General features: G+C 36.3%; 1 protein-coding gene and 1 long non-coding RNA gene across 11 annotated transcripts in view; both read right to left on the bottom strand.

The window, feature by feature from the left end:
• The window catches only part of LOC128313363 (uncharacterized), a 42,141-nt gene that overhangs the window by 5,435 nt on the left and 11,011 nt on the right, over positions 1-25,695 (bottom strand). The window lies entirely within an intron of this gene.
• ZNF624 (zinc finger protein 624) overlaps positions 1,934-25,695 on the bottom strand; it is a 36,666-nt gene continuing 12,904 nt past the window's right edge. For 7 of the 10 annotated variants that reach the window (XM_053211526.1, XM_053211529.1, XM_053211527.1 and 4 more), the window contains 4 exons: positions 25,534-25,599; positions 17,752-17,878; positions 16,908-17,003; positions 1,934-7,651 (listed from right to left, as the gene is read on the bottom strand). In XM_053211526.1, coding sequence (XP_053067501.1) covers positions 5,433-7,651; positions 16,908-17,003; positions 17,752-17,878; positions 25,534-25,599 — 2,508 coding nt within the window. In that variant the 3' untranslated portion in view covers positions 1,934-5,432. Of the gene's footprint in view, positions 7,652-16,907; positions 17,004-17,751; positions 17,879-19,228; positions 19,329-25,533; positions 25,600-25,695 lie in introns of all 10 variants that reach the window. The other 3 variants (XM_053211534.1, XM_053211535.1, XM_053211532.1) reach the window with 2 other exon arrangements.

Here is a 25,695-nt window from a genome sequence, read left to right as displayed (position 1 = left end):
TGGGTGGCTCAGTCGGTTAAGCATCTGACTCTTGATTTTGGCTCAGGTCATGATGTCATGAGTTTAAGCCCTGTATTGGGGTCTGTGCTGATGGCACAGAACTTGCTTGGGATTCTCTCTCCCTCTCTCTGCCCCTCCCCTGTGCTCTCTCAAAATATTTTTTGAAAAAAGCTTTATTTTCAGTAGGATAAAAACGTATTTCACAAAAAGTGCAAAGTTCTCACACTGGCTGGCTTAGGGGCAGTGATGGCTTCATGAAAGTTTTTTTTTCTTTCTTTCTTTCTTTCTTTCTTTCTTTCTTTCTTTCTTTCTTTCTTTCTTTTTCTTCTTTCTTCTTCCTTCCTTCCTCTCCCTGCCTCCCTTTCTCTTTTCTCCTTCCTTCCTTCCTTCCTTCCTTCCTTCCTTCCTTCCTTCCTTCCTTCCTTCCTTCCTTCCTTCCTCCTGAGGATTATACTGGATTCATTTGTCTTGGAATGGCAGGCAACTGCAACTGTGGACCTTAATCACTGGTATGTATCAAGAAATTCAACTTTTTCTTATAATTTCATAACCTTTCTTTGCTTTTGGGGAGCACTACCACATCATTAGTGGTGCTCCCTATGGGTCCCCTGGTATTACTCCAGGTTTACAGTATTTCACTTAGACATGATGAAAAATATGTGAGAAGTAGGACAGATGACTTTTTACGGTGATATACAACTTATTGGAGATGAACTGCTCAGTGACGAGTAGTGTCACAGGCATTTTAAGTGGATACTCACTACACTGGGCTCAACTCAACAGCAACAGGAAGTGGCTACGAAATTATTACAGTAGTAAAACATGTACTACAGTTAATTTTACAGTTCTCATTTGCTGCTGTGTCTTTTTGTTGACATTTGTCTTGAATGCAAATGGTGCTATGTATGGTCTGCTTGTGTGCAGAAGTTTTGATAAATTTTAACTTTTTACAATAGATTTGTGTATATTTTATGGTAGTGATACAATAGACTATTATCTACATATATTTTGTACACTTGTACCCTTTTCTTAAATTTTCAATTATTTCTAGGCTACATGGTTCATCTGTGAGTTTTTTAAATTGTTGCAAGTCTCTTAAAAATTTTTCCAATACATTTATTGGGAAAAAAAAAAAAAAACAAAAAACGTCTATTACACGGACCTGGACAGTTCAAACCCATATTGTTCAAGGACCAACTGTATGTATTTAATAAATATTAGCAAAAATCAGAAAACTAAAATAATAGCATTTATAACATCAAAATCCCAAATACATAGGACTAACTTAATAAAAATGTCCAAAACGTCTGCACTGAAAAAAATACAAAAATTGCTGAGATTAAAAGATGTATATAAATGAAAAGCATGCTCACAGACTGGATGTCTCAATATTGTTAAAGTATGCATTCTTCCACAATTATGTATTTGATGGAATGCTCATTAAAACCTCAACTTTTTGGTGTGGAGCAATTGAAAAAAAATCATTCAAAAATGCATGAAAATGCCAAGGACCTAGAATTGCAACTTTGAACAAGAACAAAATTAGAAGACACACACCACCAGACACCAAGACTTGCTATAAATCTGCTTACACTAAAAACATCTGGTGTTCCTTAGAATGTAACAGAATAATTTAGAAATAGACCCCCATATAACATAATCATTTGATTTATCGTAGGAATACCACTACAACCCGAGGGGGTGGAGAGAATGTCTTTTCAATAAATGATGTTGAATACGTTGTATATTTGTATGGAAAATATTAATTTGACCTCTACCCCAGACCACACATAAAAATTAACTTCAAATGGATTGTAGACCTAAAAATTAAAAGTAAAATAGTAGAAATGTAGAAGAAAATGTAGGAAAATATCTTTTGTGACCTTGGGTTACGAAAAGATTTCTTAAACTAGGCACAAAAAGCACTAATAGATTATTTTTTATTAAAATTAAAAACATCTGTTCATTGAAGGACATCATTTGGAGAGTGAAAAGGCAAGCTGGAGATGATGTCTGTGATATAAGTATCTAAAAAGTACCTTGTGGGGCACCTGCGTGGCTCAGTTGGTTGAGTGTCTGTCTTCGGCTCAGGTCATGACCTTGTGGTTTGCAAGTTTGAAGCCCACATTGGGCTCACTGATGTCAGTCTGTCAGCGCGGAGCCTGCTTCAGATCCTCTGTCCCCCTCGCTCTACTCCTCCCCCACTTGCACTCCCCCCCAAAAAAAATATTAAAAAAAAGGTACCTTGCACCCAGAATATAGAAAGAATCCTACAAATGAACAGAGTTCCCAATTTAAAACATGGGCAAAAGTCTTAAAGTTTCTTTTTTTACGTTTATTTTTGAGAGAGACAGCATACGAACGGGGGTGGGATAGAAAGAGGGAGACACAGAATCCAAAGCAGGCTCCAGGCTGCACTCCATTGAACTGAGTTGAACTCTGACGCTTAACCAACTGAGCCACCCAGGTGCCTCCCAAAATGGGCAAAAGTCTTGAACAGGCACTTCTCAAAGGAGGATATTCAAAAAGCACCTAAAAGGAGACTCAACATCATTAGCCATAAAGGAAATGCAAATTCAACCTATAATGAGATACTGCCATACATTAGAACCAGGCTTACCTCTCCATTGAAACTGCTCTTGTATTAAAAAAAATTTTTTTAACGTTTATTTATTTTTGAGACAGAGAGAGACAGAGCATGAACGGGGGAGGTTCAGAGAGAGGGAGACACAGAATCTGAAACAGGCTCCAGGCTCTGAGCTGTCAGCACAGAGCCCGACGCGGGGCTCGAACTCACAGACCGCGAGATCATGACCCGAGCCTAAGTCGGCTGCTTAACCGACTGAGCCACCCAGGCGCCCCGAAACTGCTCTTGTAAAGGTAGCCTGTGCCATCTCCGTCCCCTAACCCTGTGGACACTTTTCAGTTATGTCATTTGAACCTGCTGACGATGCTCCTCTTCTTGAAATGTTTGGCTCTAAAGCAGGGCAGAGGGTTTTATGTGTGGTGAGGGTTAGGAGGTAGAAAGAAGCAGCTGACAGAGTAGGCATCAAGTCATGTCAACTGTTTAACAGCAAGGTTTCTTAAGGATAGTATGTCAAGGTGTAACTCTAAACTTTCCAATCAGAAACCCATACATTACATCCAAAGGAGGTATGTCTCTTGGTAACAATTCGAAAATTCCATTATTAAAATTCAATCAGAAATGGTCATTTTAACCAGTGTCAAATTATTTACTTGTAATGGGAGGTAGCTCCTATCATTTATCCAATATCTCCTCCCCAATATTGGATATATACATATTCCAACATTGTGGGAGGAGTACTGGGATTCTCTTTTCTTCAGCCTCCACTGAAGTATAGCTCATCATGTCTTGTCCTTTTTGGGTATCAGGTCCATGGTTTGTTATGGCCTTCTGATATCAGGGCCATAGCCTTTTGGTTCTCATCTTTGTTCCAGGACTCTTAGTATTTCCAGAACTCCCAAGACTTCCTTTTTTATGGACTTGGGTGTCTGGTTGTTTCCCTTTCTCTATTCCATCATGTAATGTTCTATGAGGCTGTACATGGAACTTTTCATAACTGTGACCTTTTCTTTGGTGCCATGTTAAAGGTGGAGCTTCTCTTGAGGCTTGCAGTTTTCTGGTTTATAGCCTGAACACAAGTCCCAGATATTCTTGGGTACGTTTCTCATTTGTCTGAAATTACTACCTCTTCTAAATGAAACCGAGAGGGTGGGTGGAATGAGGTGCTGGGTAACTTGTTTGGAATCTATGCAGCATCAGAACAAATTCCCATGCTCTTAGATTCCTGACTGTCCCTACCCTGCCAATATATTAGGGCAATTCTTGGTACATAACAGGTGTCCAGTAAATTACCTTCACAAGTAAAATAGGTGTTTCCTGTTTATGTTAAATATCACATGCTTGTTGGGAAGGAAAGCTTATAAAATACATAGAAGTGCAGTAATCGGACAAAAAGTACTGCATACTCCCCCAACTCTAAAACAATCTAACTTTTTGGAGACCATCCTTCATTCGTAGTTCTCAAAAGTTCATACAAATACAGTTTTATATAGAATTTTATACCATACATGCTGCACTTACATTAAAAAAAATTTTTTTTTCTAGTCCTTTCCCCTACTTCTCTTCTCCCTTCCTTCAAGGTAACCAATATTAACAGCTTGGTATATATTCAGCCAAGTATATATACTTGTTTCCATGCTCATCACATACACATATATACATAAATGGGAATGATCATTTAACAAAAAATGAAATCCTGTACACATAAAGCTCTGCAATAAAGCAATTAGTTATTAAAAATTGTGGAAATACCTTGAGATCAACTAGTGTAGATATAACTAATTTTAAAAATTACTCTCATGCTGTTCCATAGAAAGGCTATATCACACTTTATTCAACCATTTCCCAATTAATGGGCATTCACTTAGTCTCCACTTGGTTTTCTACTTTGCCTCTACAAACAATACTTCAACAAAAATCCTGACTTATGTGTATTCTTATGCACTGATGATGTTATTTCTGTGGGGAAGATCCCCAAAGTGAGACTGCTAGGTCAAAGTATTTTTATTTTAAAATGTTATTAAAATATTTGAATACATATTGCTTAATTGCTGGTGGAAATAGAAGTTGATATAACCGTTTGTGTTAAGAGTACATGGTTTCCCAAATCCCACTACCAAAAGATCTCTTAATTTTTGCCAACTCCATTTAGTGGAGGTGACATCTCATTGGTTGTTTTAATTTGCATTTCCCTGAGTACTACCTTAGGTTCATAATATTTTCAGAGATTAATGGCAATTTGCTCTTCTATGACTAGCCATCTAGTTCAGACAGATTAAAGACTTTAATATAAGATATAAAATTAACAAAATCTTAGAAACAAATTTAGAACACTATGTATAACCTAGGGATTAAGGAGACTCTTTTAACTAAAAGAGTAAATTAATCTAAAAAGGAAAATAAATATCTATGAAAAATTAAAATGTGGCAACTTCTTTTACCATATAAAAAAGCATAAAAACAAATGCTAGATTAAAAAATTTTCAAACACACATGACAAAGGATTAATATTTCAAGTATATAAAGAGCACCTCCAGATTTGTAAGAAAGACAAACCAATAGAAAAATAGGTAAAAAATTATAGGCAATTCATTGAAGATAATTTAAGTGAACAAAGTATGAAATCTGGGTGAAGGCTTTCATTTGTCCACTATTTTTCTCTACTGTGAATTTGCTTGTAACTTCTAAGATTTAATATGAGTTTTCCACATTTTTATGTTTATAAAGTATCCCTTAAGTGTGTGTTTTCTGGTGAATTGCTCCTGAACGTTTTCCCACATTCATAAAAGACACAGTTTATAACATTCTCCTTGTAGAGCTGACATCTGGATGAATGGTTTGTTACTTTTTATATTAATTGAGTTTCTCTCTGATGGGTTCTTTGATGTACAGTAAGGCTTGAGCTACTCCTAAAGGCTTTTCCACATTCATGACATTTATAGGGTTTTTCTCCAGTATGCATCCTCAAATGTACAGTAAAATCTGAGTTGGTTCTGAAGGCTTTTCCACATTCTTCACATTTGTAGGGCCTTTCCCCAGTATGAATTCTCTGATGAAGAGTTAACTGTGATAGAGTGATACAACCTTTTCCACATTCCTTACACGTATAGGGTTTTTCTCCAGTATGTGTTCTCCAATGCACTGTAAGGTAGGAACCCCTCCTGAAGGCTTTTCCACAGACATCACATTTATAGGGTTTCTCTCCACTATGGATTTTCTGATGTTCTGTGACGTGTACCATCTGGCTAAATGCTTTCCCACAGTCATTACATTTAAATGGTTTCTCTCCAGTATGTGTTCTCTGATGGGTATTAAAGCCTGAGTTACTTGTGAAAACCTTCCCACACGCATTACATTTATAGGGTTTTTCTCCAGTATGCCTTCTTTGATGTACGGTAAGTTGCGATGTGTTAGTGAAAGCCTTTTCACATTCATTACATTTATATGGTTTTTCCCCAGTATGGGTCCTTTGATGTACGATAAGGTAGGACTTAGTCCTGAAAGATTTCTCACAATCATAGCATTTATAAGGTTTCACTCCAGTATGGATTTTCTGATGCTCCTTGAGATTTACCATTTTGGTAAATGCCCTCTCACAGTCAGTACATTTATATGGTTTCTCTCCAGTATGAATCCTCTGATGCACAGTTAAGTGTGATTTTATTCTGAAAGACTCCCCACATTCATTACACAGATAAGGTTTTTCTTCAGTATGAATCCGCTGATGTATAATTAGGGATGAAGAACGCATGAAGGCCTTTCCACATTCATTACATTTATAAGGTTTCTCTCCTGTATGCATTCTGTGGTGTACGGTAAGGCATGAATAATTAATGAATGCTTTTCCACATTCGTTGCATTTATAGGGTTTTTCTCCTGTATGAATTCTTTGATGTTCTGTGAAATTTGCTATACGATTGAATGCTTTCCCACATTCATTACATTCATAAGGTTTTTCCCCAGTATGAGTTCTTATATGTACAATAAGGCTTGAATTACTTCTATAGGCTTTCCCACATTCATTACATCTAAAGGGTTTCTCTCCAGTATGAATTCTCTGATGAACATTAAAAATTGTGGTATTCTTGAAAGATTTCCCACATTCATTGCATTTATATGGTTTCTCTTCAGTATGGGTCTTCTGATGTACACTAAGATAGGACTTATTCCTAAAGGCTTTCCCACAATCATTGCATTTGTAGGGTTTCTCTCCATTGTGAGTCTCCTGATGTCTTGCGAGTTTTGATTTATCACTGAAAGCTTTCCCACATTCACGACATTTATAGGGCTTCTCTCCAGTTTGAATTCTCTGGTGTTGATTAAGGCGAGCACACTGGCTAAAAGATTTTCCACAGACATTGCACTGATAAGGTTTCTCCTTAGTATGAATTCTCTGATGTACCATAAGTGATGAAGAAGCAATGAAGGCCTTTCCACATTCGTTACACTTATAGGGTTTTTCTCCAGTATGAATTTTTTTATGTTGACTGAGATATGAAGGCTGGCTGAACATTTTCCCACATTCATCACATTCATAAGGTTTTTCTTTAGTGTGCGTTCTCTGATGTTGAATCAGTAATGACCTGTAACGAAAGGACTTTTCACAGGTACTACATTGATAGGGTTTTTCTTTATTATTGTTTTTTTTCCCTAAAGTAAGTTCTGAAGTAGGCCTTACAGCTTTGCTGCCTTCTGTATCCTTGCAGATTTTCTTTCCTAGATGGGTATCTGTAATCAAATCTAAATTCTCAGTGAAATTTTCACGTGTTTGGCATTTGCCGTGGGGCCCTTCTGTGATAACTCCCGCTTCTGGAAAAAGAATAGATCCAAATCTAAATCCTCTTTGACCAGTGGAAATTTTCCTGTGAGTAACTATTCTTTGACTCAAATGATTTTCCTGACTATTTTGCAATCTCAATAGCCTTTCATTCCATTTCCATAATCCTCCCATTCTGGGGTTCCACAGACTGTTCTCTGTGAGTTTATCTATTATGGTCTCTTGTGATACATCTTCAGAAGTATTTTCTGCTGATACAACATTCTTGGCTGCAGGTTTGGTCTCCAGCTCTGGGGGGGAAAAAGATAAAAATCAAATCAAATGACTCCTATTTCCTAAGTTAGGAAGATCTCAGTAAACAGGGAAAAGGGAAAGCTGAGCTGATAATGAATACAAAGTTTTAACTGCTTCCAAACTGGCCTTATTTTCTAAGGAGGAGACAGGTTTGAGGGAGACTGGTTGAGCCAAGAACCAAAGTAACAAATTCAGAGATTTTCCCCTACTAAACAAATTCATTTACGGTAACCCCCTAGAATCTAAGCCTCTCAAATACTTCTTTTCTCATTTCCTTTATAGTCAGCATTTATAGAGCATTCTTCATAGTCACGACTACTTCCTTTCTTTCCATTTACTCTACAAACCAGGCAGTTGTTTCCAACCATACTTTCTATTTGTTTTCATTCTTTGTTTGCTAGCTTTTTTGTATGACGGCTTTCTCAAAGTTTCATGTGAGATCAGCTTATTCAAGTCTTTGTATGTACTTATTAATCAAATGTTTATGGAAAAAGACACTCTGATTCTTCAAAAAGTAGTCTTAACAGTAAGTTAGTAAAAATTAGTATTTATAGCTATTAATATTCTAAATAGTGATAATAATTATCACCGAAGGTAGTTTTGCAACCTTTTTATATCTTAACAACATTCCTGTATGTCTGTCAAAAATTGGATCAAAACTACTTATACCTTGAGTTTTAAAGTAAAAAACTATCCACAAAAGGTTTTGATCCAGTTTGTTTTTTTAAACATTGAGAAAAAACTGCCTGTAAATGAGTTTGCAAATTTACAGAATTTGCAAATTTATAGTTTGCAAATTTATAGAGTTTGCAAATTTATAAATTTTTCTTAAGTTTATTTTGAGAGAGAGCATGAGTGGGGGAGGGGCAGAGAGAGAGGGAGAGCATCCCAAGCAGGTTCTGCACTGTCAGCACAGAGCCCAACGTGGGGCTCAAACTCATGAACTGCAAGTTTATGACCTGAGCTGAAACCAAGAGTCTGACGCTTAACTCACTGAGCCATGCAGGCACCCACGTTTAGAAATTTAAAAGAAATATAATAGTGAAATTTTACATTGTATATACAAACAAGTTGTAAGACCACCACCCTGCAGTGTAATCTTTTTCAAAATAGGCCAAGTTTTAAGTTTACGGCCACCAAAGAGGACAACTCTAGAACCCAGCTCTTTTAAATGTCTAATTGAATTAAGGTAACTGAGGACTGTTAGAACCTTTATCCTGGCAGCCTGCCAAAAGCAAACAATCCTCTATGAAAAAAGCTTACACAATCCAGAACCTCAAATTATTGTTATAGGTTTTCATATCAATGCTTGACAGTGGAAAATAATAGGCATACAAGGAGACAAAAGTCTAATTAGAAAAAAGTCAAGAGAAGAAACAGATCTAGAAGGAATCCAGACAGTTGAGGTCTCAGACATAAACTTACAAAATAATCATGATTAGTATATTCAAGAAAATAAGACAAGACCAGTAATTTCACCAAATAATTGGAAAGTATAAAATAAGAACCAAATGGTGATTCTAGAACTGGAAAATAACTCAAAGGATAGGCTGAAAAACACAGATTTGACACATGAGTGTTAGCAAAATGGGAAACAGGTCAGTAGAAAATATGCATATTGAAGTACAGAATGATGAAAAACTTGAAAACTTAATTTCAAAAGACATTAGAGACACATGGGATAGAGTGATAAGGTCTATCACAGATGTGAAAGAGTCCCAGAAAGCTCGAAAGAGAAGTGAGAGAGAATGGGATGAAATCAAATTCAAAGAAATAATGCTGAAGCATTTTCCAAAACAGAATAAAAAATATCAAGGCATAGATTTTAGAAGCCAAATGATGTATGGAAACCAATTTGACAATAAACTTCATATATTGAAAAAAAAATAAAGAAAGAAAAGAAAAGAAAAGAAAAAAAAAAAAGAAGCCAAATGAATTCCAAGTGGGAGAAATACAAGGAAAAAATAATGGAAACTAAAAGATTTTGGGGGCACGTGGGTGGCTCAGGCGGTTGAGTGTCTGACTTAGGCCCAGGTCAAGATCTCGCAGTTCCCCGTGTCAGGTTCTGTGCTGACAGCTCGGAGCCTGGAGCCTGCTTTGGATTCTGTGTCTCCCTCTCTCTCTGCCCCTCCCCTGCTCACGCTCTCACGCGCTCTCTCTCAAAAATGAATAAACATTAAAAAAAACCCACAACTTTAAGAGTTCTATCAAGGAGCGCCAACAGATCAGAGGTTGCAAACTACAGCAAATCTGCCCCACTACATTTCCGTGTGGCCACTGAGATAAGAACATACATTCTTAAATGGTTGAAAAATATATTAAAAGGATAATATATTGTGACACATTAAACTATGAATTTCAAATTTCAGGGTCCCTAAATAAAGTTTTAGTGGAATATAACCACATTCTTTGGTTAACATTTTGTCTCTGGAGGCTTTTGCACTTACAATGGCTGAATGGAGTAGTTGCAACAGAGGTATTATGTCTCTACAAAGCCTAAAATATCTACTGTCTTGTCTTTTACAGAAAAAAGTTTACTGACTCCTGAATTAGACAGATGACTGACTTGCCAAGGGAGTAGATGTAAGACAGGAAACAATGGGATGATACCTTCCAAAATGCTGAAAGAATGTAAATGCCAACCTAGAAGTCTATTATCTAAAAATGAAGACTGAAGATATTTTTAGACAAAAAAGAAAATGGAGGGAGTAGGACACTAGAAGATGTGGGTAAAATAAAATATTAAAGGGTACTCTTTAAACAGAAGAAAAATAATCCTAGATACAAGCTCAGGAATGAAGAGAAATAGGAGGAGAAAATATAGGCAAAAACATAGGCAAATCTAAATGAACACTGATGGAACAGAACATTAATAATGCTCTTATGAGATCTGACATATAGACACAGTTAAAATACATAATTTCAACAACATATAAATCAGGTTAAATGAAATAAGTGGTTGTAAGATTCTTGTGTTGTTTAGGAAGAAGGACAATTTACATTAGACTGCTGAATGAAGGATGCATGCTTTAATCTCAGAGTTAACCACTACACAACTAATTTTGGAAATTTGTAATTACCAAGTAAATAGAAAAATAAGATAATAAATCTAAATGCACGAATGGGGGAAAAAAGAATACGGAACGTGCAAGACACCTGCACAGTTAGATGACAGATTTAAACATTACGTAACTGAATTATATGTATAGGAACTAAATACTCCAAGAGATACAGACTGTCAGATTGGTTAAAAGAAAAATCTAACAATATGGTACTTATCAGAGAAACAAAATACAAGGATATATAAAAGATGACCGTGAACAGAATTAAAATGATATACGATAAAACAATAACCGGAAGAAAGATGCTATAATAATATTAGGATGAGGCAAAACCAGTACAGAGATAAAGACACTTCATGAGGATAAAAGGTCCATTTTAACAGAAGGATGTAGCAGTTATAACTTTGTATTTACCTAATAGGACAGCTTCAAAATACATAAAGCAAAAATTAAAGCAACTAAAATAAGAAACAGACAAGTTTACAGTCTTACTGGGAGACTTTGAAAAACCTTAATAACTGACAGAATAAGCTGACAATCAGTAAGCACAGAGATTTTAGCAACATAATGTATTTGGTATAACTAAAACTGCACTTAGTACCAATAGGCTACACATTTTCTCCAAGTGCACATACAACGTTTTCAAAAATTGGCCGTGTGGTAACCCAAATTTTAAGAAACTTATAAAGACTAAAATCATCCATAGCATGTTTTCTGACCACAGGAAAAATTAAGGTAACAAGAATACTCCCTGAACTCCAGAGTTCAGATATCTCAGTGCGTATTCTTTCTTTCATAGCAATTATAGTTCTTTGCATAAGTTCATAACAATCTGTCTTCCTGGGACACCTGGGTGGTTCAGTTGGTTGAGTGCCTGATTCTTGATTTTGCCTCCGGTCATGATCTCACGGGTTTGTGGGCTCGAGCCCCGCATTGGGTTCCTCGCTGACAGTGTGGAGCCTGCTCGGGATTCTGTCTCTCTCCCTTCCTCTCTGCTCCTCCCCCACTCATTCTTTCTCTCTCAAAATAAATAAATAAACCTAAAAAAAAAAAAAAAGAATACTAGAAAATCCCAGATTGTACAAGATTAAGAAAAATGCTTCTAAAGAGCACAAGGGACAAAGACATCACAATGGAAATTATCAAATGTTTTGAACTCAATAATTATGAAGTTGCTACATTAAAAAAAAAAGATGTGATGTAGTCTACTTTTCTTTTTTTGGTGTTGTCAAGAAGAATTTTCTCTTGTCTTTTAATGGGGTGTGATGCAATCTAGATTGCCTTAAATAAGCTATAAAAAAAGAGTGGCTGAAAATCAACGATACAAGTACCCAAGTCAGGAAGTTAAAAAAGATCAGCAAATTAAATGCTAAAAAGGTTAAAAATAATGAAATAAAAAGAAGAAAGTAATAATAGAGAAATCAAACACACAAAAAAGTTATTTTAAAAGCCAAATAAGATTGGGGCACTTTGGCTTAGGTCATGATCTCCTGGTTCGTGGGTTTGAGCCCCACACCAGGCTCCACACAGACTGAATAAGAAAACAGAGAGAAGATTAAAAAAAAAAAAATCAGTACCAGGAATGAAAAGGGAAACATTACTTCAGATCCACATAGACATTTAAAGGAGAGGACAGTATGCCAATAAATTTAAATTTTAGAGTAAATGGATCAATTCCCAGATACATATAATTTACTAAAACAGAAAGAAATAGGAAATGTTAATAGTCCTATAGCTACAGAAGGAATAGAAACTATAATTAAACTCCTTCCCTAATAAAAGCATGAGGTCAATGTAGCTTCCCTAGTGAAATCTATGTATCTTTTTGTTTTTAAAAAAAAAATTTTTTTTTAACGTTTATTTATTTTTGAGACAGAGAGAGACACAGCATGAATGGGGGAGGGGCAGAGAGAGAGGGAGACACAGAATCGGAAGCAGACTCCAGGCTCTGAGCCATCAGCCCAGAGCCCGACGCGGGGCTCGAACTCGCGGACCATGAGATTGTGACCTAAGCTGAAGTCAGACACTTAACCGACTGAGCCACCCAGGCGCCCCTGTATCTTTTTGTTTTTAATTTTAAGCTTTTTTATATGTATCTTTCCCTCTCTTACAACTCTTTCTTATCCTCACTATAAGCTGGTGGCCTTGCTTCATATTTTACTGAGAATTCAGAGCCTATTAAAATCGAATGCCTTGATCTTCTCACCATTTGACCTTTTATCTACGCCTGCCTTCTCCATCTTTCCTAGTGTTATAACAGAAAAGGTGGCCTCTCTGCCTATCAGTGGTGAAGCCCTCCTTCCTTTTCCTTTCTTGAGTTTATCCTCTTTAACCTCCTCAGACATGTGAACTCTTCAGTGATCCCACTGGTCTTCCAAAGTCAATTTCTCCCTCTCCATCAGGGTATCTTTCTTATTACTCAGTCATGCCATAAATACTCCCATCTTAAATACAAAACAAGAGTTTTTTCCCTCATTCCACACTTTCCTGTAGCCACTGCCCCATCTCTCTTTCCCTCTTGATGGGGGGAGGGGGAAATCCTTCTCTAAAGAGTCACCTAAAACTGTCTCCAATGTCTACTTTTCATTCACTCTTTTAAAAATATATAGTATTTTCAACAGTCAACGTTAATGAAAGGAACTGAAGATGATACATGGGTTGGAAGAGCCAATATTGTTAAAATGTCTATATTACCCAAAGCAATCTACAGATTCAATGTAATCCCTGTCAAAATACCAACAATGTATTTCACAGAACTAGAATAATCCTAAAATTGGTATGGAACCACAGAAGAGCAGAAATAGCCAAAGCAATCCTGAAAAAGAACAGAGCTGGGGGTATCTCAATCTCAGATTTCAAAATATATTATGATACAGCAGTAATCAAAACAGTATGTCACTGGCACATAAACAGACCTAGATCAATGGAACAGGATAGAGTCCAGAAATAAACCCATGGTTGTATGGTCAATGAATCTATAACAAAGGAGGCAAGAATATACAATGGGGAAAAGACAGTCTCTTCAACAAACAGTGCTGGGAAAACTGGACAGCTACATGCAAAAGAATGAAACGGGACCACTTTCTTACACCATGCACAAAAAATAAATTCAAAATGGATTAAAGACCTAAATGTGAGGCCTGAAACTGAAACATTCCTAGAAGAAAATACAGGCAGTGATTTCTCTGACATCAGGCATAGAAACATTTTTCTAGATCTGTCTCCTCAGGCAAGGGTATCTAAGCAAAATTAAACTACTGGGAATACACCAAACTAAAAAGCTTCTGCATAGCAAAGGAAACCACCAACAAAACAGAAAGGCAACTTACTGAATGGAAGAAGATTATTCGCAAATGACATTATCTGATAAGGGGCTACTATCCAAAATACATAAAGAACTTATACAACTCAACACCCAAAAGACAAATAATGTAATTTAAAATGGGCAGAAAACATGAAGAGATATTTTTCTAAAGACATCCAGATGGCCAACAGACACATGAAAAAATGCTCAACACCACTACTCATCAGGGAAATGCAAATTAAAACCACAATGAGATACCACTTTACACCTGTCAGAATAGCTAAAATAAAAAACACAATAAATAGCAAATGTTGGTGAGGATGTGAAGAAAAAGGAACCCTCACACACTGTAGGTGAGAATGCAAACCGGTACAGCTAATATGGAAAACAGTGTGGAGGTTCCTCAAAAAAATTAAAAACAAATACCATATGATCCAGTAATTCAACTACTAGGTATTTACTCACATAAAACAAAAAAACTAATTTGAAAAGATACACGCACCCCTATGTTTATTGCACTACTATTTACAATAACCAAGATATGGAAGTAGCCCAAGGGTCCATCAATAGATGAATGGATAAAGATGATGTGGTGTATATATAGAATGCAATATTACTCAGTGATCAAAAAAGTGAAATCTTGCCATTTTCAACAATGCGGATGGACCCAGAGGGTATAATGCTAAGTGAAATAAGTCAGAGAAAGACATATACCATATGATTTCACTCATTGTGTGATGTAAGAAACAAATGAATAAAGAAAAAAAAGAGGCAAAAAACTCCCAGACTCCCAGAGAACACACTGGTGGTTGCTAGAGGGTAGGTGAGTGGGATGATGGAGGAAATAAATAAAGGGGGTTAAGAGTACACTTATCTTCACGAGCACTAAGAGATGTACAGAATTGCTGAATCATAATACTGTGCACCTGAAATTCATATAAAACTGTATGTTGGGGCGCCTAGGTGACTCAGTCGGTTGAGTGTCCGACTTCGGCTCGGGTCATGATCTCGGTTCATGGGTTCGAGCCCCGCGTCAGGTTCTGGGCTGACAGCTCAGAGCCTGGAGCCTGCTTCCGATTCTGTGTCTCCCTCTCTCTCTGCCCCTCCCCCATTCATGCCGGCTCTGTCTTCCTCTCAAAAATAAAGAAACGTAATAAAAAAATTAAAAAAAAACTATATATTATAGTTGAACAAAAAATACATAATATTGACATATGAAAAGAATATATGTAACACATACGTGAGTTATGCACGGCATCATGATAAAATGTTCAAGTGAACTAGAATCCATTTCTTTTGTTCCATCTCCACTATTACTTTAATCAAAGTTATCATCTCTGCTCATACTATTGTAACAACCTCTTAACTGATTACCTGATTTAGTGCCCTCAAGTTCAGTCTCCGCAGAGTTACTTCCTAAAATCCTTGATTAAAGTCTGTCAATGCCTTCATACTCACTGATTAAAATCCAAACTCATCATCGTCACCTACAAAGCCCTGGATGGGCAAGCTGTTGCCTAGCTCTGATACCAGCCTCCCTCTCACAGCAGACTCCTTTCGAGTTCTAGAACACATTTCATTCTTTTCTGTGTCAGGTCCTTTGTCTGGAATGCTTCTCCTTTCCTCTTCCTTTGGCCGGTTGTTTCTGAATCTTCAAGGCTCAGCTTAAAAGCCCCTCTTCAGAAGCCTTCTGACCACACTCTCTGAGGGAGGTACCCTCATCCCCATCCCAGTCACTCTTTCATATCTCATATCTCACCCAGTTTATCTCATAACTGAAGGTTGTTATATCTGCTATTTAGGTTGTTTTTATTTATATACTTGTCAACTTCTTACAATATAATCTTCATGACGGCAGGGACCTGGTCCATCTTACTCATTGTTGTAGACCTAGTACCTAACCCAGTACGCAGGAAAGAGATGTGTGATAAATATCAATTAAATATATGAATAAATACTGTATTTAATTCTCAACTGATACCTAGTTTGTATTTTCAATTAGTTAAGAAACTGGAGGAGAACAGGAGGGTTCCCCCAAAGTTTTGGCAGGCTTGCAGGTTCACCTGCAAGTTAAATAATGAGTAAATAGGTTTAGCTTAAAAGAAATCAGTGGTGGGGCATCTGGTTGGCTCCGTCAGTTAAGCATGAGACTCTTGGTTTCAGCTCAGGTCATGATCTCACGGTCTGTGGGATCTAGTCCTTGTGTCAGGCTCTGTGCTGACAGTGCCTGCTTGGGATTCTCTCTCCCTCATTCTCTGCCCCTCCCTGACTCGTTTTTTTTTTTTTTTCTCTCTCTCTTTCTCTCAAAATAAATAAACTTTAAAAAAATCAGCAGAGGGGTGTCTGAGTGGCTTAGTAGGTTAAATGTCTGAATTTGGCTCAGGTCATGATCTCGCGGTTCGTGGGTTTGAGCCCCACATGGGGCTCTCTGCTATCAGCTCAGAGCTTGAAGCCTGCTTTGGATTCTGTGTCTCCTTCTCTCTTTGCCCTTCCCCCACTTGTGTTTTCTCTCTCTCAAAAATAAATAAATAAACATTAAAATCAGGGGTGACCCTTAACAAAGCATCTTTAGGAAGATTAATGAAGGAAGAAAGGTCAGATAATAGTTAAACAAATGAGAAAAATGTAAAGTTAACTGAGAGGATAGAACTGAAAGGGAGGTTTCATGCATGTTTGAGTGAAGGAATAATTATGAAAATCATGTCCTCAAGACAGCAACATAGGATGGGACAGGAACCAAAAGTAGAGAACAGAGAGAGAGGCAAAAAGAGAGAGCAGGCAAGGTGGGGGAGAGATGATACTCCTCCAAGTATTTCAGATGTTCTGCTCCAGCCATAACCTACTAACTTGCAATAAATCCAATCCTCCTGGTTCTTTTGAACTCACCTGGATAGGGGGTTCTTGCAATTTCCCTCACTACCACCCACGGTCCTTTGCCATCCTCCAGGTGAGATATCATGTCTGGTTTGGAAACTGCAAGCCCTTGTTAGAGAAGAATGAATAGGATTTGACTGTGTTTAGGAGTAGGAACTATTGCCAAACTCAGTCTCAGCTCTTAATCTTCTGTGCAGAGTGGCTATTATGGTAAGTTCTAGAGACAGACTGTCCAATACACTTTTCAGTACTCTCAGGTGGCTATTTAAATTTGAATTAGTTAAAACTATGTAAAATTTAAAATTCAGTTCTTCAGTTGTACTAGCCAGATTTCAAGCTGTTAGTAGCTTCAAGTGGCTAGTGTGTCCATATTGGACGACAGCACAGATACAGAACATTGCCATCACAGCAGAACATTCTATTGTACACTGGAGTTATAGAGAATTACAAACATTATCTCAAAGGAGTTCAACACGATGATCCCAGGTTTTCTGGGATAATAGAATATGGGAGTAATCTGAGTTTAGGAAGAAAATGAATGCATTTGTGTCTTTCTTTCTGGAGGTACTGATAACTAGAGCCCTCATTTATAAACGTGATCAGAAAAAACTTTAGTCCTAAATCTGGGGACTGTCAACAATCTCCAAGATTCCAACGAAATGTGTATTTCTTACTTTACAATGGGCAGACCCCTTAGTTAAGCACAAGGGATGGCATGGCTCCCAGCAACATCCCCACAATATAAGAGTTTAATGCCTAAGCTCTAACCCCAAATTCATTTAAGTACTTTGAAGGTTCTCTGTCTTCAGCAAACCCGGTCAAATGGTCAGAAAACGAACAAAGAAGTTATTCTTACCCAGGGAGACAAGATTCCTGTAATTCTCTAGCATCACGTCCTTGTGCAGGTTCTTCTGGGAAAGGTCCATCAACCTCCACTCTTCTAATGAGAAGTCTATAGCCACATCTTTAAATGTCACAGAATCCTAAAATAAATATACTACGATCACCTGGGCACTATATAATAAGACCTGTTGGGCAGAATAACACATACAAAACTGGAGGAAACTTCCGGAACTCATGGCCACTAAATGACCACTGAAGTCAACCAGTTCAGCCCTTAAAGGATGAATCTCTCCAGTGACAAGAACTTAAAACCACAAGAGGAGTTTTACTCCTCCTGTGAAAATGTTCTTTTCACACTAATTCAAATCTGGCTTTCTCTAACTCTGAAATATTGGTCTTACTACATTATCTGGAATCAAACAGCATGGTTTCCTCCTTCTCTAGAAAGTCTTAATATTGATAACAGCTAGTAGTTTCTACCCAAATAATCTTTTCTCCCTCAAAACCCTGGCTTATCTACAGGTATCTACAATATCAGCTCTTTTTCAGTTCCAAATCTATACAATATGGCTTCATAAAAGATGCAGTTTATCAATCAGATTGCAGATACAGAATATTGTAAGCTCTCACTTTGAGCATGAAAATGGAGAGGACTGGAATAGAGGCTAGACTCTTTTGAATATTTCTTGTTTTTTAGATTTTACTTTTGAACATGTAAATGTATTACTATAAAAGAAAAATTTTAAATTTAAAAAGTCATTCCTAAAAATTAAAAGTAAAATGCAACCAGTTTGAAGTATATGCATTCATCAAAGAGAAATTATTTTAAGTAACTTTAAAACATAGCAATTTTTCTGTTCATCCTTTGTGAGATATACCCCAAGAAGAAAAAGAACTGCAAAAACTGTATGTTTTCAATAAACAGCCTGATTGTTGGTGGTAATGATGAAAATGGTATTTTGTAACTGCTATGTGTGTAGTGTTTGATAAAACAAATTATTACGTTGCTGTCATTGAGAAGAGATAAATTTGGCAGGGGAGAAAGAAGATATAAATGTAATACTGATGAGATTATACAGTAATTTCATAGATCCAAATTTGAATTGGAAGTATCAGTATAAACTCATCAATTATTTTATTTTTTAGGAAAGAAAAATATTTTTCCTAGTTTCATCCACTGAAAAGTCCTAAAAATAAAAACAATAGCTAATAAAGTAACATTAGGCAAGCTAGACTTTACCTCCCACTAAAAGGAATCAGGGCCTGGAACTTTCTGTGATACCAAAATGCAAACAAGCTATCAAACACTACTTGAAGAGTCTCCCCCTAGCTAATAATGGGACAATTTGAACATCAGTAAGAATAATAAATTACAATAGGTTTCAAAAATATACCTTTAAGCTCATGATTTCATAATAATACAATAAAAATACTCATTGATCATTTTTGGAGGATGCCTTGAAACTGGCAAATAAAGAGAAAGAATTAACCTTTTGTCCTTTTCCCATGTAAAATATTATAATTTTTATGGTTATCAAGTATGATCACATTGTTGATGAGGAGAGATTTCTCTTTATGGAAGGATTCCAGCTAATACATGAAAAGAAATAAAAGAATTAGAATATCATCATTTTGTAACCTTTAACGAATTAAAGGGTCATCAGTGGCTGCTAATATATCAAAGAGGCCTCTCGACCAGGCATAGGTGCCTTCTGGTAGTATACACCAGAAACATGAAATACTATTGTCAAAAACATTTTTAAAAGAGTCAAACTGGAATCTGATAAAGGCTCTAGATCTAACTAACAATACAGGGAACAGATGAACATGTTAATATCCCCATGGAGACACAATAAATAAAATCCAAATTGTGTGAAATTCTAAATCAATGCTGTCCAAAGAAGTATATTGCAAGTCACATATGTAATGTAAGGTTTTCTAGTAGCCCCGTTAAGAAGAAAACAAGTGAGGGGCGTCTGGGTGGCTCAGCTGGTTAAGTGTCTGACTTCTGGTTTCAGCTCAGGTCACGATCTCACAGTATGTGAGTTCAAGCCATGCACTGGGGACTCTCTCTCTCTCCCTCTCTCTGCCCCTCCCCTGCTCATGCTCTCTCTTTCTCTCTCTCAGAATAAAGTAAATAAATAACATAAAAGAAAACAAGTGAAGTTATTTTAAATAATATATTCAGACTAGTGCACATATAATTTCAATGTGCAATCAATGTAAAAATTACTAATGAGATTCTATCTTTTGTATTAAGTCTTTGAAGTGATGTGCATCTTAAATTGACAGCATATCTCAGTTTGGATTAGTTACATTTCATGTGCTCAAAAGCCACATGTGGCTAGTGGCTACTGTATTGGACAACACAGTTCTAAAGTAGAAATAACGTGGTTTTTCAATGAATTATTACAAGGGGGAAAAGGGGGGGGGACCTCTAGCCTAAAAGTGACCTAAGAGACATTAAGTAATCATAACATGTGAATCAACTGGGGAAACAAATACCAACTCCACATTTGATATTAAGGCTTTCTGCTGATTTTTTAGCTGTAACCATGATAGTATATGTAACATTAAAACACATCTTTTATAGATATATAATGAGATATTTATAGATAAATTATATAATGTCTTGTATATGCTTCAAAATAATTAGCGAGAGAGGGTAAGATTACAAATGAAACATGATTATTATCCATGGTCCAATAATTATTGGGAGGCAGGCAACAGGTGCAAATGGATTCATGTATATGTATAGTGCATAATATTTGTCAGGTACTGATCTAATAAGGGCTTGTTACATAATGACTGAATCCTCACAATAAGGAAGGTGCTAATAAGAAAAGTGAGGCATGAACTAATATAACACTGTATGTTAACTCTACTGGAATTTAAATTAAGAACTTAATAAAAAATTAAATATATACCTTAGGGAACTAGAAAAGGAAGAGTGAACTAATTTTTTTTTTTTAAAGGGACACTTCACCAAGGTAATGACCCTCCTGTTCATTTTTTTAATGTTTCTTCATTTTTGAGAGAGAGAGAGAGAGAGAGAGAGAGAGAAGCAGAGCATGAGCAGGGGAAGGACAGAGAGAGAGGGAGACACAGAATCCAAAGCAGGCTCCAGGCTCCGAGCTGTAAGCACAAAGCCCGATGTGGGGCTCAAACCCACAAACCGTGAGATCATGACCCACGTTGGCGCTCAACCGACTGAGCCACCCAGGTGCCCCAAACTAAATTTTTTTTTAAAGCAGAAGGAAATAATAAATATTAGAATCGAGATAAACCAAACAGAGAATAGAAAAACAATAGAGAAAATCAACTAATGCAAAAGTCAGTTCTTTGAAAAGATAACAATTACAAAGCCCTTAGGTAGACTGACTAAGAAAAAAGAGAAGACTCAAATTACTAAAATCAGGAATGAAAAAGGAGACATTACTACTGACCTTACAGAAATAAAAGGATTATAAAAGAATATACTATGAACAACTGTATGCCAACAAATTAGAAAAATCTAGATAAAATGGGCAGATTCCTAGGAAGACACAAACTACCAAAAGTGACTCAAGAAGACATAGAAAATATGAAAATTATAATTAAACTTCCCACGAATAAACACCCAGGTTCAAGTGGCTTCAGTGAATTCCACCAGACATTTCAAGAAGAATTAACACCAATCTTTCACTAACTCTTCCAAAAAACACAAGGAAACATTCTCAACTCATTCTGTAAGGCCGGTATTACCAAAATAAGACAAATGTAGAATTTAAGGAAGAGCGAGACAGACTTAATTCAGTCTGATTCAGTTTGAAAACAGCAACAAAGAAAACATAATATATGCCATAGCCAAATGGGATTTATCCCATGTGTACAAAGTTCATTTAATATCTTAAAGTCAATCAAGGCAATACACCATATTAATAGAATAAAGAAAACCCACACAATGATGTTAATAGACCCAACAAAGTATGTGACAAAACCCAACAAACTAGAAATAGAAGCAAACTTTGTCAACATGATAGAGACCATCTATGAAAACCCAAATCAAACATCATACTTAATAGTGAATGGCCATATGCATTCCCTCTGTGATCATAAACCTCACAAAGATGTCCCCTCTCCTCACTTCTATTCAACATTATACTATAAGTTTTAGCAAGAGAAACTAGAGAAGAAAAAGAAATATGAGGTATCCAGATTGGAAAGGAAGAAGTAAATTTCTATTTGGAAATGACATAATCTCCACTTACAGATGATATTATGTTGCATATAGAAAACCCAACAAAAATCCACACACATGCCCATGCAAAAACAAAAACAAAAACAAAAACAAAAACTAAAACCCTTCTAGAACTAAATAAACTAGTTCAGCAAGGTTCAGGACACAAGATCAATATACGTTAAGTCAACCATTTCTATACACTAGCAATGAACATTCCAAAAAAGAAATTAAGAAAAAAATCCATTTAAAATAGCAAAAAGAATAAAACACCTAGGAATGAATTTAACAAAAGATATGCACGACACGTACACTGAAAATGACAAAACATCACTGAAAGAAACTGAAGAATACCTAAATAAATGGGAAAACATTCCATATTCTTATTATAAAACTTAATATTAAGACTTTAATATTTCCCAAATTGATCAACAGATTCAATACACGTGCTATGAAAATTCTTTTTTTTTTAATTAAAAAAAATTTTTTTAATGCTTACTTATTTTTGAGACACAGAGAGCGAGTGGGGAGGGGCAGAGAGAGAGGGAGACACAGAATCTGAAGGAGGTTCCAGGCTCTGAGCTGTCAGCACAGAGCCTGATGCAGGGCTCGAACCCACGGACCATCAGTTCATGACCTAAGCTCAGGTGGGACGCCCAACCGATGAAGCCACCCAGGCGCCCCTGAAAATTCTATTTGCAACTTTTGCAGATATGGAAATGTTAAAAATTATCACTGAAAAACTGGTTTTACTAGAATTAAAGTTAAATAAAACTAAGTTAAATAAAACTAAGTTCAGTACTTATCAACAGGATGTAGAATTTAAGAAAGAGCCACACAGAATTACTCTTCTGTCAGGGATTTCCTGTCAGATGAACAAAAATAAACCATATGAATTATTCACCAGGTCAAAAATAATGGCACTTTCCTACAGTTCATGACTCAAAGTCTGAAACTATTAATATTTTTACCTTAAAAATTTTAAGTCTAAACTATCATATGTTAAAGGACAATTTTAAGGATGATTGGCCCAGTACTAAATTAAAAAAAAAACAAAATCTATGTAAAAATTATGTGTACGACTGAGTGTCAGAATGTATTTTCTCCTAAAAGCAAAAAGAAAAGCCGTTTTACACAAAACATTCTTAGAATAAAACCAACTTTCAAAGTATAATTTAAAAAAACTTCAAAACGTAATTCTAAAAAAAAGGAGCTGAACTTCTACATAATTAAAAAAAAAACCCCACGATTATCTATAAGAGAGGAGGCAAGAATGGGAAAAAGACTGTCTCTTCAAAAAAAATGGTGTTGGGAAAACTGGACAGCTACATATAAAAGAATGAAACTGGACCACTTTCTTATACTATACACAAAAATAAAGAAAAACTGAATTAAAGACCTAAATGTAAGACCTGAAACCATAAAACATAGGGCTTAGCAACAGTTTTCTGGATCTGTCTCCTGAGGCAAGAGAAACCAAAGCAAAAATAAACAACTGGGACTACAGGAAACTAAAAGTGTTTGCATAGCCAAAGAAACCATCAACACAAAAAGGCAACCTGCTGAGGGGCCCTGCCTGGTTCAGTCAGTGGAGCTTGTAACTCTTGACTTCAGATCGTGAGTTCAAGCCCCAGATTGGGCATAGAGTTTACCTGAAAAAATTAAAAAAAGAAAAAAGGCAACCAAATGAATGGGAGAAGGTATCTGCAAATGATTTATCTGATAAGGGGTTAATATCCAAAATCTAGAAAGAATTCACACAACTCAATAACAAAAAAACAAATAATCTAATTAAAAAGGGCAGGTGACCTGAATGAACATTTTCCCAAAGAGAACATGTGGTCAACAAAAAAAATGCAAATCAAAATCACAATGAGATACAGCTGTCAAAGTGGCTTTAAAATAAAAAAGACAAGAAATAATAAGAATTGGCAAGGGTGTGGAGAAAAGGAGTCACTTGTGTATACTGTTGATGGGAATGCAAGCTGGTGTAGCTGCTATGGAAAACAGTGTGGAGGTTCCTCAAAAAATTCAAACTAGAATTACTATATGATCCAGTAATTCCACCACTGGGTTGTTGCCCAAAGAAAATAAAAACACTCATTCAAAAAGATAAACGCACCCCTATAATTATTGTAGCATTATTTACAATAGCTAAGATATAGAAGCAACACAAGTGTCTACTGATAGATAAATGGATAAAGAAGATGTGGTATGTACACATGTACACACACACACACACACACACACACACTGAACTACTACTCAGCCATAAGAAAGAAAAAACAAAAACAAAACCTTGTCATTCCTGACAACATTGATGGACCTAGAGGTTATTATGCTAAGTGAAATAAATCAAAGATAAATATATGATTTCACTTATAAGTGGAATCTAAAAAAGAAAACAAAAGAACAAAAAACAGAAACAGACTCCTAAATACAGAGAACAAAATGGTGGTTGTTGCGGGGGGGAGGTGTGAGAGGATGGGTGAAATAGGTGAAGGGGATTAAGAGGTACAAACTTCCAGTTATAATAAAATAAACGACAGAGATGAAAAGTATAGCACAGAGAGTATAGTCGATAACATTGTAATAACTTTGTATGGTAACAGTAACTACGCTTATTGCCATGAGCACTGTGTGAGTTATCCAATCACTATGCTGTACAACTGAAACTAATATAATACTGTATGTCAACTATACTTCAAAAAAAATTTTTTTTTTAATTTAACCCCTGTAATTCTAAAAGTATTGTCAACACATGCCAAAGATTTACTTAAGTCATTAATGAGAGATCAGCTGCCTGACAAACCTGGTTCAAAGGAGACACAAAAACAGCTGTCTACTGATTGCAGAAAAAAGAATGCTGGAATAAGACCGCAAAATTAGTTAGAAACCTGGTGAATGTCCTACAAGGACAATAAAACCATAAATTTGGGGGTTATTTTTTCTCCAAGGTAAAATAACTTGCAAATTTTCAATGTTCTGGATATTAACCAACAGTAACTAGTACATCAAACAACGTAACTCTCCGGGCTATGTCAGGTGACTCTTACACAGGCTGGTTAGACAATGGTTTAATGCGACACTGAAAGGGCATACATTTACCTTTTGCCTTATTTCTAAGTTTTAGATAACTTTTCCTAACATATTTCATACATTTCTGACTTTGGTATTTTCTGGAAAAATCAGCTGAATTCTATACTCATGAATAGGAAAGTCAGCTTAATATAATGAAATAAAAAACCTAAACCAATTTAAACACACCTTAAATATCTCCACTGATGTTCATGTATTCTTGATATTTTTAATGGTGGTGAGTCTCACGATGCAAAGCAAGAATCAGAGCATGTGATATAGGATACTTTATCATCAGTACTTACAATGTGACCTGCCACATTAGGGCTGCCACCAAGGGAAATGAAATCCGTCAAACTGATGCGGCCAGCCCTGGGGTTACTACAGCTATCAAGCAAGATGATATTCACTGCAAACTTGCAAGGCACTAGGAACATTAAGAACCAGGCACAGTAAAAGAGGCACTTTATTCCCCTCATGTAACATGTTAGGCATTACCTTTTCCAATTCTGGTTCTTCAGCCTGAAGGTTAAGGTCTTCATCTGGCTTGGAAACTTCAGGATTCTGAAGGGATACAGGATACGATCACTCAGTGATAGGCTGCTGATGACTCACAGCAGAGCCTCAAGTACCAACGGTCCACTGTGGATGTGGCATGCA

The sequence above is a fragment of the Acinonyx jubatus genome, chromosome E1 (genome assembly GCF_027475565.1).
Source record: "Acinonyx jubatus isolate Ajub_Pintada_27869175 chromosome E1, VMU_Ajub_asm_v1.0, whole genome shotgun sequence".
NCBI classification, from domain to species: Eukaryota; Metazoa; Chordata; class Mammalia; order Carnivora; family Felidae; genus Acinonyx; species Acinonyx jubatus.
Note: the sequence above shows the minus strand (reverse complement) of the source record. Positions and strands in the feature narration are given on the sequence as shown.